The following is a 25,604-nucleotide window of genomic DNA, read 5'->3' as shown; positions in this document are numbered from 1 at the left end:
CAAACCCAGACTTTCATCATCAAGTCTTAAAACCTGTGACAAATCCAGAGTTCATCAGGGAAGAGAAGAAGAGGTTTCTTCCTCTGACACAAAACAAGTGCCCTTGAGCAAGGCAATTAACCCCAGCTTGTCTGTGGGACCCACATCATGACTGGCTTTAGTGAAGTTGTCATGTGAGCTGCTTCACCTGCCTCTCCACCCTCAGGCTGTAGTAGCAGCAGTGTAACTGACAGTTCATACGCTGTGACACAGAGTCATATCAGCTGACCATGAGGGATTCAGAGGCTCTCTCAATTATCACTCTCACTGGAACGGAATGCCACGGTACGCAGCTGTAATGCCCGTAAAATCTCAGAGTTGGGGGGCATGGCAGCTGTCCGTCGGGGGGGCATGTTACAGCTGTGCACAGCTGCCTCATCAATCAAACTTCTGTGTGTGAGCTGCTGGGAAATCTGGGTCTGACCGGCCAGTCGTGGAGTTAAAACACTGAGCCGGTTCAACAGCAACAAAGATACTGTGCATTGATATCATCTTTATACAATTCTTAAAGATTTCCTATATCACAGTGTCAAGGAGAGGAGCTAAAGAGTAATATACTGTTTTCATGCTATACAACATGCTGGAAGTCGAGGTAAGGCTCAACTGTACATAATGGGAGATGGTATTTAACGTGCTGCCTCTGCTGCTGCTCTCTGAGGAGCTCAATGGAAGGATACACGTACAAATCAGGGTTTCCGCTAGGATTTTTTCTCGCCGGTCAAATGTCCGGGCAGAATTGATTTTACCGGACAAATTTGAAACTTACCGGTCATATTTCAATAATAATAAGAGTTGTGTAGCAGAGTTTCCGTTAGCAGGTAATTACCGGACTATGAGCAGATATGCTTCAGTTTAAAACTCAGTTCACGGGGCTCATTTTTATATTGCTTCAGTTTATAATCGTAACAGATCGAAAAATTCAGATTCATTTTTCAATAAATTATTCCACAAACAACATAATTATTACATTCAAACAAACTACTTGTAGTAGATAATGTACATTATTCAAAAGTTTACATTACATTTGAATAATAACACGGGTGAAACGGATCCTCTCTTTTCCCCTCTCCCTCCCTCCCTCTCTCCTGACAGCCCGTCAGTTTCTCATGCAGCTCCTGCAGCTCGCTAAACAGAGGGCGGGGCTTCAGGTGATTATACAGAGCTGCGTGTCTCGGTCAGACTCAGCAGCTGATCTGATCTCTCTCTCGTCCGGTTACACTTCACTCGCGTTTATGTCCATATCGATCAGATCCAGCTCTCCTGATCGGCCTTTATAGAGAGCACCGATCAAACTATTAAGAGTGAATATCAGCCGATAATGACCGGCGGGCCGATCGATCGGAGCCTCCCTAATTATTACCAGACATTTTGACCGGCAGGTTTTGAATTTACCGGTTTTTAATACATTTTACCAGCTAAAAACCGGTAATTACCGGCTAACGGAAACCCTGGTACAAATGTATTAATATTTTGCATAACTTACGTAATTGTTGGTAATATCACCCTGTTTGACTAATAAGTAGCACTAATTGGCTTTGCATGTGGTTATGGCTGCAACTATTATCGATCGTGATTATCTATTCATGCTGTTGATTTTTTTCTTGTTCGGCCTCCCACAGAGCGCTTCTGTATTGTTCAATAATGATTGAAAAACCATTCAATTAAAAAAACAATCAGATACATTTTTAACATTCTCTTGATATAATTCAAACATAATGTGTAGAACAGCATGGAACTCCAATAACTGAACATTTGAATGGCATGATATCCAAAACATGTTTTTGAGGAATAGCTGGAATATGAAATGATAAACATTTTTAATTACAAAGATACTTCAAGAAAACCACCTCACCGGGTCAAAACATACCCACTTATGGAAGCTTGGGGTAGTAATACAAAAGCTACAATTTCTTAAAATGTACATTTTTAATTTGAATGGCATGATATCCAAAACATGTTTTTTGAGGAACAGCTGGAATATGAAATGATAAAAAAATGCAATTACAAAGATACTTAGAGAAAACCACCTCACCAGGTCAAAAAAGACCCACTTATGCATCTAAGGGTTAACAAAAATTATGTATCAGAAAATGTGTTTTAAAAAACACATTTTCCAAATACTTGTGATAGTCCAAAGCCCTAAGTTATTGCCTTTATTGAGCATTATAAAATAGAGAGAGTGAAATAACTGTGACTATTTGGTGTTTCAGCTATATGAGGAATGTAAGCTATGTATCAACGGTAACATTTCTATATTCCATCAGATGTTAAAACATTGTCTGAAACAATTATAAAGTTTACCTCATACAGTAAAGTCATGTATGTACTTACAACCAAGGTTTCTCTGAGTCTCCCATTCAAAAGATTGTGGTAGCTTTGTTGGCTCAGGGTTGTTGCTGTGTGATTATCAACAGTGGTGCAGCCAGAGCGGATTATACAGCGTTCACCGCTCAGTGCGTTGTGGAGGGAAATGGCTGGTACGCAGCCAGATGTTCGGTAATTGTTACAGAGAAAAAAAGGAATCTAAATGACGTGTTGAGTAAAACCCTACAATGTTAGACGAGATGGTGTTCATTTCAATTACAGTAGATTACACACACAAAATAAAATATGTTGAATACATTTCATGTACCCATTAAACTATTTCCCTAAAATTAAACAATTTCTCTGCTCAGAAACTCAGAAAGATGTTTGGCAGAACAGTGTAACAAATGTGACACATGAAGGTTTTAAAAGCTCATATGACAGACATATTCTTGAATGGATTTAAGTCCGACAGAATAGTGAAACGAGTCAACTCAAACAACTCTTACGATTGTCTTCCTTCAGTGATTACATTTCAATTTCAAGCTGAAGACATCCAGGAATCTTGCATGCCTTGTTCAGCCCTCGTGAAATTCATGGAGTCTCTCATGCAAGAAATACAAATGGACATTTGTCTGACTGGGTGTATATAAGATTTCAGGAAAGTCTGAAGTTTTATGCACATTCTGTAGCAGCTGGTTCGACTTCAATAACCTTTGAGCTGTCCATTATGTGGCCTGATGAGTGTGTTTGACCCTGGAGATATTAAAGTCAAACACAGCTGTGCTGCACGGCAGCTTATTACTTTTGACTCTTTGTCTATAGAGTGGTGCAGGAATGAGTCGTAAACCCACAAATGAGTTAGCATTTTTTGCTTCCATATCTAGGAGTCAAGTGTACATTATTTTCACAATTTTTTAAAAGTCATAAACGTCATCACGCCGATCATTAGGCGTGATGACGTCTAATGATCACGTCATCATCTGTCTGTGTGTGTGTGTGTGTGTGTGTGTGTGTGTGTGTGTGTGTGTGTGTGTGTGTGTGTGTGTGTGTGTGTGTGTGTGTGTGTGTGTGTGTGTGTGTGTGTGTGTGTGTGTGTGTGTGTGTGTGTGTGTGTGTGTGTGTGTGTGTGTGTGTGTGTGTGTGTGTGTGTGTGTGTGTGTGAATAAAGTTAAATCAGATTTCCAAATAATAGATAGAATAATAGAGATATTACAATCCCTCTGATGTTTCTCTCAGTATTCAGCACCTCATCCTTCAGGACTAACAGACGATTATTTTTCTCATTCATAACACTCCGTTCGATGTCTCACTATGGGATGCGCCTCATCGCGGAGCAAACAGAAGCATCAATCTCATTACGCCAATCCTGATTGGCTGGTGATCTTGACCGTCAGGGAATCCACCCCCTATAAGTAGCTTGCGCTACGTCGCATGCGTCATTCAAACACCTCTTCTCGCTTTAGAGCACATCTCTATGGTAGCCGGGCTAGCTTAACTGTCCACAGACTGAACCCAAATCTACATTTCGGTCGACGGGCGCTCGCCGGCTACCCTTCCTGCTTCGCAAGAAGACTGCTAATGCTAACACACCAGTTAGTATTATAATCGACCTCGCCGTTTCTTCCTCGGGAATTAAGGTACGGTTTTGATTGTTTCAAGCTAGCAACACACCTGTTGCTAGCTTGCTTTCCCTCACTACCGACACCACGGTAGCAAGGACGTTTTTTCTTTTTCCCTTACAGAGGAGGAAAAGATTAAAAGAAATATTAACACACCAGTTAATATTCTTTGAGAAAAAGGATCTACACCGTTCTTTTTTCTCCGGTTACCTGTTACGAGCGGGTCCTCTCCACGCCACGCGGCGAACAAGATGGACGCCGCTCTCCCTCACACCAGAGGAGTCAGGAACTCGGAGGCTCGGCTCTGCGGCTGCGGGTTGAAAATATCAGACACAGACTCACACCAGGTCTGCTCGTCCTGCCTCGGGCTGGAACACGCACAGGAGGCTATTGACAACCCCGGCTCGTGCGGGCATTGTGCCCGCTTCACCGTAAAGAGCCTCCGCCGACGGTTAGCACGCCAAGCTAGCTTGTCGGGACAGGACCCCCTCATGTCCGTTGATTTGCCGGCTGGCAATCAAGACGCGGGGGCGTCCGCCGCAGAGATTGAGCCCTGCACTGTGTCGGTCTGGGGCTCATCAACAGCGGCAGCTGCGGAACCGGAGTCGCGCGCTGTGTCAGGCTGGGACCCGGTGGCAGCAAGAAACGCGGGAACGGAGCCCCACGATTTACCAAGCTGGGGCTCCCGGCTGGACTTCACCATGGTTTCGCCCGCGGAGGATGTCCTGGAATTGGATTATATGGAGGACGAAGAGGATGCCTCTGAGTTCCTCCTGTCTGATTCGGATGAGCAAGAAGACGATATCTTCGTGTCATCGGCTCAGGCTGCAAAGCCGGGAGCGATGGCTGCTCTCCCGGGCGATAGCACACCAGCTTCACCCTGTCTGAGCATGGACCTGCAGGCCGTGTGTCAGCGTGCCGCGTCCAGACTAGACATCCTGTGGCCCGAAATGGCCAAGGAGACCTCCAGGTCCCGTTACGAGGGGAAACATTTTCCCCAAGCAATGAGGACAAAGAGGCAACTCCTTCCGTTCTTCCCGGAGATGTTGGATGAGGTGTCGGTCTCGTGGAGAGACCGGCCGTTTAGCAACAAGGCCCCAATCCAGGGTGCCTCCTCCCTAGACGGTGACTATATGGAGAGGCTCGGCCTGCTCCGCATACCGCCTATGGAAAGTCCTCCTCCTGACCTACAAGTCCCTCCATGCCCTTGCCCCCCAGTACCTATCGGACATCCTCCACCCACATGCCCCACCCCGGAACCTGCGGTCTTCAGACTCTGGCCTGCTCACCACCCCCCGCACCAAACTGAGAACCTTCGGGGACAGAGCCTTCAGTGTGGCAGCCCCCACCCTCTGGAACGCTCTCCCTGTGGAGATTCGCAACATCCCCACACTGGACGCCTTCAAAAGGGCCCTCAAGTTCCATCTTTTCATCAAGGCTTTCGGCCCTTAAATCGATCTGTTGTTTTGTCTGTCTGACCTTTGTTTTGTTTTGTGTGTGCTCGCCCTATTCCTGTAAAGCGACCTTGGGTCCCTTGAAAGGCGCTATAGAAATATCAGTTATTATTATTATTATTATTATGGAACCGCTGGTGGCAGCCCACCTCCTACCGAGGCTGGTCCCGTCACCAAGCAGGAACCCCACGCTGCCAGTGAAGGCGGACCGATTCCAGTCTACCATGACTGAACGGTCCTACAGAGCCACAGCGTTGTCCGCCAGGGCTCTGAACGTTTCCTCGCTGCTAACCGCATACCAAGCGGAGCTCTGCAAGGATCTGTCGAGCAATCCTGGACCGGCCGTTCTGGATGAGATGGCCGCGGTCACAGACATTTGTCTCCGTGTCCAACGCTGCGCCATCCAGGCCAGGCAAGGCAATGGGGATCATGGTGGTGCAGGAAAGAGCTAGATGGCTCAACCTCACCACCCTCCCAGACCGGGAAAAGGAGGATGTGCTTGACATGCCCATCGTTCCCGAGGGGATTTTCGGCTCCGCTCTCGCCTCCATGCAGAGGAGATGCGAGTCGAAAAAGAAGGAGGACGAGGCCCTCCACCTCTGCCTCCCTCGAAGGGTCCAGCCGCTGCCTTCACAGCGGCAGTACTTCGCCCAAGCTGCCTCGATCCCTGCTCGGTTCAAAATACCTAAACAGCAGAGGTCGCAGCCCGCCCGAGTCCCCAGCCCAGGCAGGAGACGAGGGCAAGTTGGCCTAGAAAATCTCCGGTCCCGGCTGCAGCCGACCCAGAATTTCGGCCAGCAGTCGAGGAAGAAGAAGTGAGCGGCCTGACAGCCCCTCCTTCTCTCCTCTGTGACAGAGCTGGAAGTCCACGGTTCCCCAGCTCTAGATTTGTTCCCGCCGCCTCGAGAGATGCCTCAACACCATCCTCAAGTCCGCAAAAACACATGTCACAAGTTTGTTGTTGTTTCTAAAATAAACCATTTTCCGCTGACGCATTCAGGCTTCAGGCCAAGGGCGCAGTTCAAAAAAATGAAAAGGAAAACAATACAAACAATAAACAGTCCGTCAACTGTTCCCCTTCTGAGAGCAGCTACGGCCTCTCTCAAAAGGCGGATTATAGACGGGTCTGTGAAGGCACCACCGTCACGCGCATGCGCAGTGTCGGTGGGGATTGTCGAAATGGGGTACCACCGTGTTCAGACACTAGAGGGCCCCATAACACAACAAATAGAGACTCAGAGGGTAAGAGACGTGACATCTCCGCTGGCTCTAAGGAGCATACAGTGGAAGATGCTCACAACATCTGCTTGGGTTTTCAAGACAGTAACACGGGGCTACAGACTCCAATTTGCTGTCACCCCCCCTCGCTCCTCGGGCATTCTGTATTCACAAGCCCGAGGAGAGTCAGCCCATATTCTGGAGAGAGAGATTCTCTCACTTCTAGAAAAAATGGCTATATCTATAGTACCCACCGAGCAGAGTCAGAGCGGCTTTTATTCCAAGTATTTCCTCGTTCCCAAACGGGGAGGGAACGGAATTCGGCCAATACTAGATTTGAGGGTCCTGAACACATATCTAAAAAGATACAAATTCAGAATGCTCACTCACATCTCTGCTGCGTCTCGTGCGACAAAACGACTGGTTTACATCAGTCGACCTGAAAGATGCGTATTTCCACATCCCAGTATATTACCCACACAGGAAATATCTGAGGATCGCATTTCAGGGGATCTGTTACGAATACAGAGTACTTCCCTTCGGTCTGTCTCTCAGTCCAAGGGTGTTTGTACGATGTACGGAAACCGCGATAGCCCCGTTAAGACAACAGGGTATTCGCCTGGCGACCTACCTAGACGACTGGCTGCTTCTCGCACAGTCGGAGCAGGAGGCTATTACGCAGACAAATGTCCTCGTAAAGCACCTGCTCAACCTGGGGTTCATAATAAACACAGAGAAGAGCATGTTGTGCCCCGCGCAGACTGTACTCTTCCTGGGTTTACGCCTGAACTCGGTGCCCTTTTCAGCTCGCTTGTCAGCGGAAAGAGTGAAAGCTTTCAGAGCTTGTCTTGCTCTTTTCCAGCTGCGCAAACATGTTCTCTTCAGATCATGCCTGCGGTTACAGGGGCTCATGGCGTCAGCCATCCTGGTCGTACGACTGGGACGCTTACACATGAGGGAGTTTCAGCGCTGGGTAGCCGCTTTAAAACTAAAGAGTAATGGTTACTGTGAAATGCGTAATGGCACTGCGCCACTGGCTGCACCCGACTTTTCTAGTACGGGGCGTGCCTATGGGTGCTGTCCTGTCACGGAAGGTGGTCACCACGGACGCATGGCTGACAGGCTGGGGAGGTATTTAAGAAGGTCGTCCGGTGAGGGGTCTCTGGAGCAGAGACCTCCAGCGGGCGCACATAAATTACCTGGAGCTTTTAGCTGTGTTCCTCACCCTAAAACGCTTTCTGCCTTTTCTCAGAGGACATCACGTCCTCGTGAGGACATACAATACGACCACAATATCGTATATAAACCGCCAAGGGGATTTGCGTTCTCTCCAGTTACACATGCTGGCACGCAAACTGATCTTATGGAGCGGCAGACGTCTCCTCTCTCTGAGAGCGACGCACGTACCAGGAGTGATGAACCTCGGGGCGGATCTACTGTCCAGAGGTACACCACTTTATGCAGACTGGACTCTACATCCTAAGATTGTGAGTCAGCTGTGGGTGCGTTACGGCAGAGCCGCGGTAGATCTGTTCGCATCGAAAGAAAATGCTCAATGTCAGCTGTTCTTTTCAATGCGCGATTTAAACGCTCCGTTAGGCGCGGACGCGCACGTTTGGCCTCCGGGCCTTTCTGTACGCGTTCCCACCCCTGGCTCTGATACCCCCAACTCTGGCCAGAGTGAGGGAACAACGCCACACACTTATCCTGATAGCTCCGCACTGGCCTGCAATGTACTGGCTGGTGGAGATATATCAGCTGCTGTGCGGGCAGCCATGGCAGCTCCCACTACGCAGGGACATACTGTCTCAGCCGGGGGGGGGCGATCTTTCACCCACACCCAGAGCGCTTGGAACTATGGGCCTGGCCCGTGAGTGGTACAATCTGAATACAGTGGGACTCCCTCAGAAGGTGATAAACACTATTCAGAGTGCGAGAGCTTCCTCCACCAGGTCTCTTTACGACTGTAAGTGGAGGGTGTTTGAGGAGTGGTGCCTTCAAGAAGGACACATCTCTTTTCAATGTCCTGTCGGGGTGATTTTATCATTCCTACAGGACTTGATTGATAAACACAGAGCTTTCTCTACGATCAAAGTGTACCTGGCTGCTATTGCTAAAGCCTAAGGTGGTTGGTTCATATACCCCAATTGACATTGAGGCATTTCCTCCGTCGCGGTGTTCCTCCGGGGAACAGCAGCCGGATTTGCTGTGTCCAGTCTGTGCTTTACGCACCTATATGGACAGATCAAAAGAGTTTCGTCATAATGACCAACTCTTTGTATCCTGGGCTAACCCTCAGAAGGGCAAGCCTGTTACTAAGCAATGGTTCTCCCACTGGATTGTGGAGGCAATTGCTTTGGCCTATACAAGTCAGGGTTTGCAGGCACCTTCGGGTCTGCGTGCTCTTTCGACTCGTGGTCTCGCTACATCCTGGGCTTTGCTCAAGGGTGTTTCCATCCAAGACATTTGTGCAGCGGCGAGCTGGTCCTCGCCGCTCACTTTTGTCCGCTTTTACAGGCTAGACGTCTCTGCTCCTTGTGTGGCCCGAGCAGTGCTGGGCACCTTGTTGAGTCAGAGCTCTACCTGTTAAGTTCTGGTTGGTTTGGTGAATTTCGAGATAAGCTCGTCTGGCAATACGGGAGCCACAATATCCCATAGTGAGACATCGAACGGAGTGTTATGAATGAGAACTATAGGTTACTTACGTAACCCCAGCACTTAGAGTAACATGTAGTGAGATGTCTCACCAGACGGCCCTCCTTGCTATGGTGAAGCGAGAAGAGGTGCTTATTTTGAATGACGCATGCGACGTAGCGCAAGCTACTTATAGGGGGTGGATTCCTTGACGCTGACGTCAAGATCACCAGCCAATCAGGTTTGGCGTAATGAGATTGATGATTCTGTTTGCTCCGCGATGAGGCGCATCCCATAGTGAGACATCTCACTACATGTTACTCTGACACTGGGGTTACGTAAGTAACCTATAGTTATGTTAATCGCGCAAATTGGCATTGTGATAAATAAACAATACATTCTGCTGCCTAACTCAATTACACTTAAGTCAATAAAATACATCATGTACACCCACTACATTGCATGACATTTTGTGATTATGATGATGTTTATCAACCATTTCCTGTGTTGACTTGTCACAGCTACCGGAGAAACTTAAAGGGGCCCTATGCTGCTCATCATCAGGTTAATATTTGTATTTAGTGTCTACTGGGACATGTCTCCATGCTTTAATGTTCAAAAAGCTCTTTATGTTTCTCATACTGCCTGTGCTGCAGCACCTCTTTTCACCCTCTGTCTGAAACCAGAGCCCAGTCTGCTCTGATTGGTTAGCTGGCCAGCTCTGTTGTGATTGGTCAACCGCTTAGAGATGTCCCGGCCCTTAGCCTATCACGTTCTATGTATTGGAGCGCTAGCAAATCAAAGCATGAGTGTTACATAGTGATGTCACTATGTTATTGAAGAAAACAAAAGAGTCTAATGGAGGCGCTTCAGGCAAAGGGGTTACCCCTAGATTCCACCGGGTCCGTCTGTGTTGCCTCACGGCTGCACCGCGGTTTTGGTCCGGCCTCCTCCGGCGTCATACCCTACCGGGCGCGTTTCAGAAGCGGAGCGTCTTGCGTGCCGGCTCGCAGTTTTTGTTGATTTGGGCATATTTCCTGGACAGGCTACTTCGTACAGACAAAGTTAATAATAATTGTAATATCCCAGTTATAAAAGACATGAATCAAAGATGTGTTGCTGTATTTTAGTGGTAAAAAAATAAATTATTATTCTATATATATAATGTACACAGTGCCTGTAAACCGGAGGAGAACGCAGGCATTTCTCCTCCTACTTGAAAGACTTCGGAGGGATAGGGTCTGCAAAATTAGTTTATTTTGGGGATTGACTGGATGCTCTGACCGGTCCACTTCCTGCCCGGTGCCTCTGCAATGCCTCGCGTCGAAAATAGACTTGCATCCTATTGTACATTACATTGCATTTAGCTGACGCTTTTATCCAAAGCGACTAACAATAAGTGCGTTCGACCAACAAAATACAAACTTGAAGAAAACAGAATCATATAAGTACATCAGGTTTCATAGAGCCAAAACATTTCAAGTGCTACTCAACTGGCTTTAGATAAGCCAGTCCTTTATTAGTATATAAGTGCTTTGTTAATAGTTCTATCGCTCGAAGTGGAGTCGAAAGAGATGAGTTTTCAGACTGCGCCGGAAGGTGTGTAAGCTTTCTGCGGTCCTGATTTCAATGGGGAGCTCATTCCACCATTTTGGAGCCAGGATAGCAAACCCACGTGTTTTTGCTGATGGGAACTTGGGTCCCCCTCGCAGTGAGGGTGCAGCGAGCCGTTTGGCTGATGCAGAGCGGAGTGCACGTGCTGGGGTGTACGGTTTAACCATGTCCTGGATGTAGGAAGGGCCAGATCCATTCGCAGCATGGTACGCAAGTACCAGAGTCTTGAAGTGGATTCTAGCAGTTACCGGAAGCCAGTGGAGGGAGCGGAGGAGCGGCGTGGTGTGGGAGAATTTAGGAAGGTTGAAGACCAGACGAGCCGCTGCATTCTGGATGAGCTGCAGAGGTCGGATGGCACATGCAGGTAGACCAGCCAGGAGGGAGTTGCAGTAGTCTAGGCATGAGATGACAAGAGCCTGGACCAGAAGCTGCGTCGCTTTCTGGGTCAGCTGGGGACGCATCCAAGACGCTTCTGAGACGCTTCTCAGCCGTAACCCGGCGCGTCTGGTGGAATAGCACCCATTGACTAGAGTGCCCCCGATCTCAGCGAACGCTGCGGCGCAGCCAGACCCGGTGGAATCGAGTTGGATAGAAACTCCCTGTGAAGATAATTGTAACCTTTGCAGACCATTTACATGCACACAAACCTATAGAACACACTACAGGAAAGGGAAAACACAAAAAATCATAATAGTGCCTTTTTACGAACGACAACTGCAGTGAGCGTCTTATGGATGATTGCCAGGAGAGAGTAAGAGCGAGGGAATTCACTGAGACATCCCATGGGAAGCTTTATTGACTGTTGCTCTGGAAAATAAAACACCAGTGTTACCCAAGCTCACTTTCTTTCTTTCAACCTGAAGAAAAGTTCCTCTGCTGCAAATCGAAGAGAAAATCGAACCTAGTTCGGGAAAAGTTAGAGAACATTTGGCTTCATCCATCTTTAAGTTCCTCTCCTTTATTCTTTCTTCTGTTAGAAAATGATCTTCTCCATTTCTCCTGTGCATATAGACTCTAACAAGCACTCTTCCTAACCCCTATCTGCTCTCTTTTTGTTCACACTTCACAAAAACCAAAACTTCATAATTCCAGTATGCTGCGTTCCTCGACTCTTGTGTGTTTTTCAGGCAGTCGTGTGCGGCGTCTGGCTCACTCTGAGACCGTAAATCTCCAAACATATGAGCAGCAGCACACATGATCCGTCAGGCTGCTCTCAATGTTTGGGAAAGGTGTTTGTTTGTGTACACTTTAATTTAAGAACTCTCAAAACAGTAGAAATATCCCAAAGACATAATGTGATGCAACAGTTTATGTGTGTGGATTTGAATCTTTTATGTCTTTGGATTCGTTAGTGTTTCCTTTATGTTTGCGCACACATGCCTGACCAAGCTCCACGCTTGCATGCTTGTTGTCGCCTCAAGAAATCAAGCGTGCATCCGTACATTACTCAGGAGGGCTAAGCAAAACCCACGGATGCATAAGGCGATGCTTCTCACAGCACTGTGGGAGCTCATTACTGTATTCTGTGGGCTGGAAAATGTCTGTCAGTGAGGATTCATTAAAAGCCAACCTGCTGCAGCAGCTCCTGGTAGAGCTGTAATGAGAGGTCCTTCACAATTTGGGCTCCCTCGATGGTTGCAGTTGGACAGGTAAAATATTGGCGTAATCTGCATCACGGATAGAGGCTTTGATATACTTTATTAATCCCTGTGGGGAAATTGTTTCTCTGCATTTGACCCATCCTAGTGTTAGGAGCAGTGTGCTGCCATTTTGAACGGCGCCCGGGGAGCAGTGTAGGGAACGGTGCCTTGCTCAGCTCGGTAGCACTTGGTCTTGCCGGGACTTGAACTGGTGACCTTCCAGTTACCAAGCCGCAACACTAGGGCCAAAAGGGTGGGTGGAGGGGGTCTGGAGGACGGGTTTTGGCTGACAGCCCAGGGGCATGGCAGAGGACCAGGAAGGGGTCTCGGGCGGACAGCCTGGGGGCAAGGCAGAGTTCATTGTGGGGGTCTCGGGCGGATGGCCCGGGGGCAAGGCAGAGTTTGTGGTGGGGGTCTCAGGTGGACGGCCCGGGGGCAAGGCAGAGTTTATAAAGGGGCGAAGGCCACAGCGGGCGAACTCAGGGGGCCGAGCATGAGGGCGAAGGCAGCGGCTGGAAGAGTCAGGGGGCCGGGCTCGAGGGCGAAGACCGCGGCTCTCAGGGGGCCGGGCTTGAGGGCGAAGACCGCGGCTGGGGAACTCAGGGGACCGGGCACAAGGACAAAGGCCGCGGGCAAGAAGGCGGCGACGGGACAACTCCGGAGGACGGGCAGGTAGGTACTGACGGGACATCTCCGGAGGCCGGGCAGGACCCGGTGTCGGCCGGACAGGAACCGGACTAAATACAGGGAGGGGTAATCACGAGACGAGAAACAGCCGGGCAGGGAAGGAGAAACACAAGGGCAACAGGTGAACACAATCAGACAATCAGACACACCAGGGAAACTAACGACAGGAAGGAAGACAAGACACAGGGAGAACAGAATTGCAAAATAAAACCATGACAAGACAGACCAAACTAAAACCGTGACATAAAACTAAGATCGTGACAAGCTCGCTGTCACCTGCTCGGGGTTAGAGGGCTTTCTATTCGCTGCAGAATAACATCCATTTACCTTATCTTCCCTCAGAAAAACTCGCCTACAGCCCAGTTTTTTTTTGTCCACGTTTCTACACACTCTCCCCTTTCAAAATGTAATTAAACCATTGTTCAGTATAGTTGTTGTCCCAGGTAGACCTTTCCGAGGGCAGTCTGGGCGTATGTTTACCCTAGGTTAGTTTAGGTTTGTTCAACGCTGCTGCCGCTCTATCTGAGGCGCTCTAGTTTTATCTTCAGGATTTAGCTTTCTTTTAGTTAAGCTTCTGTTGGCAGAGTAAAATGTAAAGGCTGCTTTGTCTGAGCTAAACTGTTTATTTACTCTGCGCCTGTGTGCTTAAAGCTTTCTTTTCAGTCCCTGTTTTGTCTCTTTGCATTGATATCCTGAGGCCAAGTTGTTCGTTTTTGTGCCTGTGTAAATTTTTCTGTGTATTACCATGGAAGCAGCAATAGATGTCTCTGCATCATTTGTCGTTATCTTTGCAACTAACCTGGCTTTTTATTATCTTCTCATCTTGTGTCTTGCAGTCTCGCACCCCACGTGTGGCACGCCTCAGCCCGACACAGCCGGCTCTTGCTGACCAGACCAGCAGGGTTTCCTTTGCGTCAGCTGAAAATCTGGAGACCATGTCGGAGCCTGATATGCCCATTGGCTTTAACCGGATGAACCGGCTCCGCCAGAGCTTGCCACTGGCACGCTCCTCCAGCCAGGCGAAGCTGCGAGCGCCAGGTCAGAACTCAGAACATTTTGATTAACACAATGTTTGTGCTACACTCTGCCTTCAATCATAGACATCTGTTAGCAAATGCAGGAGTTAGCTTAGCATAGGTTTTCTCTCTATATATCTACATATCAGAAACAGAGTTCCCGGTAATTACCGGTCTTTGACCGGTAAACTATGCTGAAGACCGGCAAATCTAAATCTCTCCAGTCAAAATGTCCGGTCAAAATAATTTCCCCTTAGCACAATACCGCATCAGTTGCGCCACTTATGTGACAGACACAAATAGACAATATATTCTAATGTCTAACACTTAATGTGGAGAAAGAGAGGTCCTGTATGGGTTGATTGTGCGTTGATCTGTTGGTAATGCCTCGGGGTTCGGGTGGGCATGTAAACAAATGCATAATGCTGCGCTATAATTTGCGGCCTGACCCGGTTGCATAGCGACGTTTATTGTTTAGGTGTCTTAATAAGCAGGTAGTCATATCATTAGCTAGAACTAGCTGGATCTGATCGATATGGACATAAACGCGAGTAAAGTCTAATCTGACGGGAGAGAGAGATCAGCTGCTGCTGACGAGTCGACACGCAGCTCTGCATGATCACCTGCAGCGGTGAGCGGAGCAAAACACACACTTCAGGTTAGAATATCACACGTAGCTATTTTAATGACCTATCAAACTACCTAAACTAGCTATAGATATGTTTAGTTTTACTGTTGGGTCACTCATTACTGGATCCGCCAGCTGCATGATACTGACGGGCTGTCAGGAGAGGGAGAGAGCGCTCCTTTTATTATTTCAGTGTTATTATAAATTACTGTACACTTTTGAATAATGTAGTTGATCTACTATAATTAGTTTGTTTAATATCGAATCATATCAATTTGTTTTAAAGCTCAATAAATAACAAAGAAGACCGTCACTTTTCTAATTTTGTTGACCGGACATGTTGCTGCATGCTGGTGGTTTCATTTGTTTCCTATCTATATAAACGTTAAAGTTTTGGAAAATGCAGTCACGGGATGTTTTATTTGGATGGCAATGTTGGTCAGGTCTTCACTTTGGTCGAGATTGAAAAATCGCAACACTTATTGGATGCATTGCCATGACATTACATACTTTTATCCAAAGCGACTTACATACTCAATACTGTGGACAATCTCCACAGGAGCAATTTGGGGTGAAGTGTCTTGCCCAGGGACACAACGACATGCTGACTGCAGTGGGGTTTGAACCTGTGCTCCGCTGATCCGAACACCAACGCACTAGGCCACTCCGCCACACGCCTTTTTATGATCCGCAGAAGATGGCTCTTACGGCCCGTCCACACGCTTCAACGCTTCTGCCCATTCACTTTGAATGGGGTGACGTCACGTTTCGCCAAACTGCATTGTGGGAGCGAAGCGTAGATTTGCTCGCATTGCTCACGACGAAAGTTGAGCAATGTTCAACTTTTGAAGCTTCGGCGGAAGCGTCAGCCAATCGAATCATATGCCAGTACAAGCTCTAGCCAATCAAACCGCGTGCTTGTGTGTCCGGGGCGGGAGATTATTGTGATTGGTTGTTGGTCGAGTTTCAGCCCCCCCCCCGCCGGAAAGCGACAACGCACGCTGCCGTGTGGACAGGCCGTGACCTTCAGATTTGTCATCATCCACCATCAGGTGAATAATGACAAAAGTTTTGTTGGGTGGACCGCCATTATGTTTGGTACTTACAATCATATTCCCCTCACGATAAATTGTCTGTTCGATTTGGTTATCATCTGATATTTATTCTAGCGCCATCAACGGACACAGTCTGTTATGTTTAATTATTTTAGTTTTATGACCAAAAGACCAGGCAAAACCATTCATTTTACGAGAAAAAATATTATTCATGTCCTCTGCCATATCTCTGGGCTATAATCCATATAAACAAAATGTCTGTAAAGCCGACATATTGTACACATTTTGCCTGACACCTATCTTAGTGCCTTGTAAGTCGTTTAGCACAACGGCAGTAGAGGAAGTTGTGGCTATGTTTGACGACAAGCTAAGAGCTAATCAGAAACTGGACCTGTATATTGCATCTAATGTATTCATCTGGTTTGGACGTGACAGATTAGCTGTGACTTTATAGCAGTGTCCTCTTCCAGGTAATCACATATTTAGGTTGACTGAAGGCATGAAGTTTGAATCTAGTGAACCTGCTCAGCCCTGAATGTCAAGTCCAAGTCAGCCTTCAGTCTATAGCAGTGGTTCCCAACCTGGGGGGCGCCAGGCCTCAGATGATTTGAGGCCAAATAACATATTTAGACTTTTTTAAAATTGTATTTGTATTCTTTTTTTTTACATATAATTGTAACACAATACATGATTGTCACTAAAAGCCTTGTCTCTACATTACAATTAAATATAAAAAATAATTGATTAATTAATTTGAATAAAAATTCAAGTTAGTAGCTATTATAGGCATAAAAAGACAGAAATATATAATTCTTTCTTTAATAGAAATGTTTCTTCTGCCCGTAAAGTGTCCAAACCAGGTTTTTCTGGATAAGCGCATTTTTAAAACATAGTCATTGTCCATGCCGGTTTCAGTTGCATTATTTGTCACAGTTGCTCCGATCAGATCGGTATCCTCCATTTTGTAGATTATTTACGACTTTTGAATCCGGCAAAATCCGGCTTACTTTGAGCATGTGTTTTAAACAGTTGAATCCCTTTGTGAATTGTTTCCACTTGCGCCGTCCTTTAATTTCTTCATACAGCGGGAATCCAAATGAATTAATCCCGAGTCCAATAACCTTCAAAGTCACTCCAATAGTGCTCCTTAATTACGCTTTCATCCTCCTTTAACAAAATACTTCGCATTCATCCAGTTTGTGACAGTAGTTGTAGCATTTTTGAGACTTTTAAACTTTAATTACCGCAGTTGCGCCAGAAACAAAAAAGGTTGAACAAAATGCAACCAATGAGTGACAGAGTATATAATAAAATGTTCACATTTTGCTAAAGCTATTTCTCCAACTTCCAAAATAATATTAAAGCTTTGGAAATATGTGCATTTTTATGTCAGTTCAGGGGTGCCCAATACGTCGATCGCAAAGGTAGTTTGGGTCATTTTTAAAGTAGCTCCCAAGCTGAAAAAGTGTGGGCACCCCTTTAAGGCCATGTATAACTGAATGCAGTATGTAACCCTGCATAAGCTCTAACGTGACTCTCTCTTTTAATTACTTTTCAAGAACCACCTCAACAACATTAACACTGTTAATTTATGCGTCTTCACTTAATATTACATGAAACTCTGGTGTGAATCCTCACTGTGCTCACATTGCCTTGCTGCTTCCAGCTAATATACTGATGATAATCAAGTGTGGTTTCATGGGACTCTCTTTTATTTGTTCAGGTGTGATAGATAAGATGGCACAGAAGACAACCTTAGGAGCATTGTTGGTTAGCAGAAGTTATTTTTAAAAGTTGTAAAAAAAAATACACTTTTTTCTAAACATTATATAAACAGTCTTGTTTTTGCATTATCAAATCCCCAAACATTTTGAAAAATTAAGGCAACATCACGTTTTTGTTTATACCTACATCATCAACAGAAAGTGTTGTAGGAAACATTGATTTGAAGTTTCAGGGTAAGTTTGAATATGCAAAGTGGGCGTATTCAAGCTAAAATTGGTATTTAGTTGACTATTACTCCTTTAATCAACAAAAAGATGAATATTTTTAAGGTAAAAAATATCCCTCCATTTTCTATTTTCACCCCTGACATTCAATTTCATTACCCCCCTTCAACCACCGTGGATCCCCCTCATTGCTCCTCCCCATCCATAAATGCAGGGATCTTGTTCCTCCAGCTCGGGGAGGAGACCCGCAGGGTGCACCTGACCCACGAGCTGACCAGCCTGGAGACCCTGAGGGCCCTCATCGTGCACATGTTCCCCCAGAGGCTCACCATGGCCATGCTCAGGTATGCCTGCATTCAATAAAAGTGTGTGTGTACACAAGTAATTTTACTGTATATCTTCTAAATGGATAGAGAATGATGGCAGGAAATAAAGAGAAAAAAAAAGATAGAAATCAATAAAGCCAAAGGAGGCAGAAATAGACTCTCAGGCAACGACATTTAAACATGCATAACATCTATACTTGAGAGTTTAAACAATCATTTAGGTTTAAATGAAAACTGAATCCTCTTAATTCTTTCTCTAAAAGAATAATACATCTTATTTACAGATTTTCCAAGAGAGGATAAACTAATATAAAACATGTGGGCTTTTCCTGTAGTGTATTACTAACATGAGCTTTATATACCTCTCTGTAGCCTACAGATTTTGATATAGGAGTTCTAACCTTTTTCCACAAGAAAAATATAGTACCTTTCATACAATCAAGTAGACCAAATTGCATAAAGAAAACAAATTAAATAAACAATTTTCAAGAATACAATTCCAAAAATAAAATGTTAAAAATCAATTAATACAAGTAAATAGAAAAAAAAAACTGCCACTGCAATATCCAGAGAAAGCTAGTTCATAGTTAAGGGGCACAAAGCAGACGGTAATCTGGTACTTGAGTGATCTAGCTTGAACACAAAATGTAATCTCTTATATGCTGTCCGACTTCATGACTGGAATTAACTCCACCTGCACACTTGACCCAATGCCCTCCAAATGTGTTAAAGAGAGCCTCCCTGCCATCTCCCAACTCATCGCCACCATTATTAACTCCTCCCTCAGATCTGGATCAGTTCCCCCCTCTCTCAAACTGGCTGCTGTCACACCCATTCTCAAAAGACCTGGACTCACACCTGACATCATGTCCAACTTCCGGCCCATCTCAAATCTCCCCTTTCTGTCAAAAATACTTGAACGTGTCGTTGCCTCACAACTTAAAGCCCACCTCAGCTCCAAAGATCTCTTTGAGCCATTTCAATCCGGTTTCAGATCAAAACACAGCACAGAAACAGCTCTTCTGAAAATCACAAACGACCTCCTCCTCTCCTCTGACTCCGGCAACCTAAACATCCTCATCCTCCTCGACCTCACGGCAGCATTCGACACCATCAACCATGCCATCCTGCTCTCCCTCCTCGAATCATCACTCAACATCACCGACACTGCACTCTCCTGGCTGAAATCCTACCTCACCAACAGACATCAGTTTATCAACATCAACAACTGCACATCCTCCACTGCTCCTCTGTCCCAAGGCGTCCCCCAGGGTTCGGTGCTTGGCCCCCTCCTCTTCATCCTCTACATGCTCCCCCATATCTCAACAAAAACCATCACCCCCACAACACACTCCACTCTCACCAACCGTCTCTCAGAAATAAAAGCATGGATGCAAACAAACTATCTCCAACTGAACAGTGCCAAATCAGACATCATCATCATCATCGGCCCCCCCATCCCGTATCAAAGACATCCAGAATTTCAACTTCACCATTGACAGCCACACTCTATCCCCCCCCCTCACACCCGCAACCTCGGAGTAATCTTCGACAGTCAGCTCAAATTCAACCACCACATCAATCACATCACCAGGACCGCCTTTTTCCACCTCAAAAACATTGCCCGTCTCCGCCCATCACTCTCCTCCTCTGCTGCTGAAACCCTGATTCATGCATTCATCACATCACGACCCGACTACTGCAATAGCGTCCTCTACGGCAGTGGTTCCCAACCTTTTTTCCCAAGAGCCCCCCCAAATGACTCCTGTTGGAAGTTGCGCACCCCCCCCCCCCCACACACACACACAAGGGGGGGGGGTGCGCGCAACAGCGGTAATTAAAGTTTAAAAGTCTCTAAAATGCTACAACTACTGTCACAAACTGGATGAATGTGAAGTAATTTGTTAAAGGAGGATGAAAGCGTCATTAAGGAGCACTATTGGAGTGACTTTGATGGTTATTGGACTCAGGTAAAATGTATTTGGATTCCCGCTGTATGAAAAAATTAAAGGACGGCGCAAGTGGAAAAGTGGAAACAATTCACAAAGGGATTAAACTGTTTAAAACACATGCTCAAAGTAAGCCGGATTTTGCTGATGTGTTTATGTGGATTCAAAAGTCGTAATTGATTTACAAAATGGAGTAGATCGATCTGATGACAAACTGTGACAAATAATCCAACTGAAACCGGCATGGACAATGACTATGTTTTAGAAATGCGCTTATCCAGACAAGCCTGGTTTGGACACTTTATGGGCAGAAGAAACATTTATATTAAAGAAAGAATTATACATATCTGTCTTTTTATGCCTTTAATACTAACTAGAATTTTTATTAAAATTAACTCCAACATATCCAGAACTCTGTTGCCCGCCTCCTCACCCACGCCCGCTCCCGAGACCACATCACTCCCGTCCTCCAGAACCTCCACTGGCTCCCCGTCCGTCAAAGAATCAACTTCAAAGTCCTCCTCATTACTCACAAAGCCCTCAACAATCAGCCCCCCCCCCTACCTCACAGACCTGCTGCACCACCACACCCCTTCCCGCTGCCTCCGCTCATCAGAAGCCAATCTCCTATCCATCCCCACCCACATCAATCACCGGCCCTGGGGGGACAGAGCCTTCTCCGTCGCTGCCCCCTCCCTCTGGAACTCACTCCTACAACCCATCAGAAACTGCACTGACCTCACCACCTTCAAAACACTCACCTCTTCAATCTGGCTTTTAATGTGTGATTGTTTTTGTATTATTTGACTTTAACTTTAACTATATATTTATTTGTTATTCCTTTCTTTTCTTTTCACTACATCTTTAAAGCCTCTTTGAGCACCTATAAAAGCGCTAACAAAATAAATCTATTATTATTATTATATAGGAAGCAACGTCATAATATAAATATTCTGTTTGATTTGAAGTCTATTTTTTTTAAACTGTTCCAAGTAGGTATTTTCATTAAGGTGTTATTATTATATTATCTGTGAAATCTGATCTGAAGCTTGTTAGCTATCAATTCACATTGTAACTGTCAGCTGGACTCTCTTAACTCCAAACTGAATTATGCACATCTGATGCATTCAATATGAGACTGCGCAGTTGATTCTCTCATTACAAGGCCTCATGCAGTAAGATTTTCCAATCCTCCCTTGTCTGTACACCAGTGATTATTAGCGGGTAATAGGTGCTTAAATTGTTTTTGCATGGGACTATTTATCAGCATTTGATTCTTATTTTGTTCTTGTTTTGATTATTATTGATGTTCAGGTCTCCCAACACAGCTCTGCTGATCAAAGATGAGACCCGTAATGTGTTCTATGAGCTGGAGGACCCGCGGGACGTTCAAGACCGCTGCGTAATTAAGATTTACTGCAAAGAGCCCATCTACGGCACCTACCCCGGACACCAACACCCACACCTGGCCAACGGAGACCTGCGGGTAAATATTCTGGAGTTAAATTGTGTTTTTCTGCTTCACTGAGTTACCCTTACTTTAAAACATTTGGAGAAAATTGTCTTTTCAGACTCAAAAGTTTTGGGATACCCTGCGTTTCTCTTTTTTAAATCATATTAAAGTAAAACATGTTTGGTCTTGGACTGGCAAAATAAATCCTTGAACAGGGATTGGACATTTTTCACATGTGTCACTACTTTTAGATAAACTAAATAATTGCCAGATTGGTAAATAATGAAACAAATTGTCTTTAGCAGCCCTACTCACCGAGTTTTACATTTCCAATACTTTTCATTGCATAAGGTTTTAACTATTATGCCAAAACTAATGAAGAGAAATTATCCAGCTTCAGTCTTAGTCACCTTTTCCTTAATTAACTCTTCATTAACAATTCACTCTCTGTGCAGCTGGCTTGTGACTCATAGTCTAGGAAGCGAGACAAACACGTTCTCTTTCTGGCGTTTAGGCTGATAGCAGCCGACTAAATAATCATACTTAATTAATTCACCCACACGCCAGTATCCATCTCCCACAAATCACTGACATTATTTATTTTCTGTGTTTTCAAACACAAGTTTGCTTTACAGAATGTGTCCACGCATAAATTAGTCTACATTCCCTGAGAGTGAGTGATTCATGTGACCTTACTTACTCCAGCACTACTGTTCCTGGATCAGTGTCAGGCCTTCACTTCCAGTGCTGACTCGGCTGAATGCCGGCAGAATCTAAAATAGCGTAAACACTTTATCTGAGGTCCAGATCATCTGATCGTAGTAGTAGTTGGTACATTAAAAATGTATTAAACTTGTAAATGTAATGTTTTTTAACTAAGATCAGGACAAAACCCTTTCCAACATAATTGTTAATTGTCACCCATGTGCACTTGGAAGTGAGGAGAAGATTGGCCATTGCAATAGCTCAGCTTGCCAAACTAAATAAGATATGGAATCGTAAGAACATTTCCCCTGCCAGAAAAATGAAAGTGATTCACTCACTGATTTATCCATTGCACACTGTGGATGCGAAACTTGGACATACAACACAAATATGGGAAAGAGAGTAGACGCCTTTTGAAAAGCATTGCTACAGGAGGAGCCTCGGGGTGACATGGCAAATGCACCGTCCAACAACTCTGTGAAACAGGAGATACAGACACTGGCAGGGTTTTTCGAACCGCTGACGTAAACTGCCAGACTGCGAATGTCACAGTGGTTTGGACACATCACAATAACCAACGGGTCGCTAACAAATACCATCATGCATGGTGTAGTTGACGGAAGAAGAGGTCGAGGAACATGGATTATAAAGAGAACAGGATACACCGTTGGAAGCGGGCCCTCGTAATTCCTATGAAAGTTGCTGGGCTGTGCCTCTTGAGAGCAATAGTACCAGTATGTGGGCCCATAGAGCATGTGCAGTTTAGCTTTACCTTAAGCCCCGCTTCCAATCTCCCGCTCTCCGCTCAGTCTGATTCATGATTCTGATTTACGTTTTTTTCTCCCAATGTTAGCCAATGGCAAAAAGTATTTTTGGGCCCAATGATGTCACGGGCTGACACTGAAGGTGGTGGAGTGCATGAGACTGGTAGATGATCGGGATGTTTGGAGACGGGTGGTGATGTCATCGAAGAGCCCCAACCTGATCATGACACCCATGTGCACATACGTACCATGACAAGGCGCTAGCTAGCTAAATAACTATGTCCCCCCTCCCCCTAACTTTTCTATTAGAAACTTTTGATGCAGCTTTCTTAATTGAGCCAATTTAAAAAATGCAAAATAAATACAAGAACAGAGACGTTCTGCAAATAAAGTAGATGTGCTGCCGGAAAGCCAAAATAAATACATTTTGCTTTTTTGATATAAGAGCATCACATTGGAGTGTAGTTTCTGTGTTTGTGTTGACTTCCTGCACCAACTTGTCCATTTGCAGCACATTTACAATGTATTCGTTTTGGATTCTAGTATCTTTGTTATTTTTAATTGGAAAATTCCCAGGCTGCAGCACGTTTCTTGTAATAGTTCTGGCCGTGGTGGTATAAACAATATTTTGAAAGTAAGAGCTGTTTGAAGACCGTTTTGAAGATTATTTTTTTCTTCCTTTGTCTTCGTACCGGCAACATCCCTCCTGTTCAGTAGCTGAGCTCTTATCGATGCGCCACAAAAGGATGTTATCTTAATCTATTAGTGAGCTGCTGGCAAATTAAATATTTAATGTGGCATTATCCTGATAAGCATGATTATTAACAATGTATGCATTTAATTAAGGCTGGGAGAAAAACAAACCATTTGCAGTTGATAGATGTCACTCAGCGCTACTTTTTTCTGCACAAGACCTGCATTTTGCTGCAGTCTAATTACAGTGCCATTATGGAAATGAGAACACAGCAATTTAAAATGTTAGAGAATGCTGCTTTTATAGAATAAAAATAAATTATAAACCAGATAAATTACATTACAGAGAGGCGGCAGACTTGTGTAGTAGAGTGTTGTCGTCAGCGGGGCTTTTTTTTACCACATTTGTGTTGCCGTCAATCAAGCACCCTGGGGTTTTATTGTTTGTCAATGCTTCTCTGCCTGCTCCTATTCATGATTCACTGCTGCCCACCAATATTTTAGAGGTCAGCTGTTTGCCCCATTAGGTCAGTCGTTGTGTTCATGTTGTCCACGGCTCTATAGTTGTTCTAGCGTCTTCCAGCCTTATCAAACAACAGGCTTACCTTGAGTTACGTGTGTGAGGTAGGGCAACTTCCTTTTTTTTTTAATATACTTTTTTTTTATTGGTTTACTTTATTAAACAGATGCACTTTGTTCAGAATATAAATTCATATTTTTACTACAGTATATATAAATCACAACAGAAAAAAAAGAGCAAAATTAAACAAAGAAGAAACTCTAAGCATTAATATATTCAAAGTTATATTATAGCTGATAACAAGTAATTGCTCATACAGTTTATTTTTTGTCATAGTTCGACCACAATAGACGGATGATTTTGCACATTCATACATGCTTACATACACATGTTCATAGACTTTCTTGTAGAGAATAAGAAAATATACTTAGTACTTTAGCCCCTTTCTAAAATCATTAACATTTGTGTTTTAGTTTTTGCTATATTCAAACACTGCAGCTTCTAGCATCACCAAGGTGAGTGACTAGGACATTGTGTGTGTGTGAGAGCTTATTGAACCCCAGCCAGCAGAGCACAGATCCCCTGATTGCAGCCCACAAAAGCATGACCAGGATTACTGCCGTCCATCCAGCCGGGTCCCGAGGACAGGCTGTGGTTAAGGATCAGATTGATTGTCAGATTTTTGCTCAGCGGGAGAAAAGCCACAGCACAAATGTTCCCGGAGCGTACCTGCGATAGACGTCTTCTTCAGGGGTCTTGGAGGTTGAATGAAATGTCTTCTGTTAAGGGACGGTTTTAGATGCGAGGCGGTTGCTAAGATACAAGATGGAAGATGATGGCACTAGAGTCATTAGTCTGCTGCGAGGCTGTCCATGGGGTGTTGTTGTAAGAGGCCTAAGGGTTATTATGTGGAAATATTGGCTTTACCATTTGCACCGTCTCCAGGAGATGGCTTTGTGCGTCATAAGCAATTACAGCAATGTCTTCTTTTGTGTCTTCCTCATTGGATCTATTACTCTTGGCCGGTATACCCTTCAACATGCGTTCACTTACATTCTCCGTTCTGCTCCGCTTTGTTTGTGCCTTTCTCTCTGAAAATGTGGGATTGATGCCAAAAGATAATTCCATCATGCTCGGTCTGTCAATAAGCCATCAAGTGAAACTCACAACGCAGTTAAGGGGCAATTTGCAGACTTTCCTGAATCCAATCTTGAAAATGCATCTATGAAGTGCTGTAAAAAGTTACAGTAAACTGCACTGGGAACGTTTTACTGACTACCCGCCAGAACATTTCTTGCTTTTCCTGATATAAAAGTACAAATTCAAATAGACTT

At 45.1% G+C, this 25,604-nt stretch overlaps 1 protein-coding gene across 1 annotated transcript in view; it reads left to right on the top strand.

The window, feature by feature from the left end:
• Positions 1-25,604, top strand: part of srcin1b (SRC kinase signaling inhibitor 1b) — a 163,162-nt gene that overhangs the window by 105,699 nt on the left and 31,859 nt on the right. Inside the window, 3 exon segments of the mRNA XM_071206758.1 lie at positions 14,049-14,250; positions 18,075-18,204; positions 21,450-21,621. Coding sequence (XP_071062859.1) covers positions 14,049-14,250; positions 18,075-18,204; positions 21,450-21,621 — 504 coding nt within the window.

Source organism: Pseudochaenichthys georgianus, chromosome 19, assembly GCF_902827115.2.
Source record: "Pseudochaenichthys georgianus chromosome 19, fPseGeo1.2, whole genome shotgun sequence".
Taxonomy (NCBI): domain Eukaryota; kingdom Metazoa; phylum Chordata; class Actinopteri; order Perciformes; family Channichthyidae; genus Pseudochaenichthys; species Pseudochaenichthys georgianus.
Note: the sequence above shows the minus strand (reverse complement) of the source record. Positions and strands in the feature narration are given on the sequence as shown.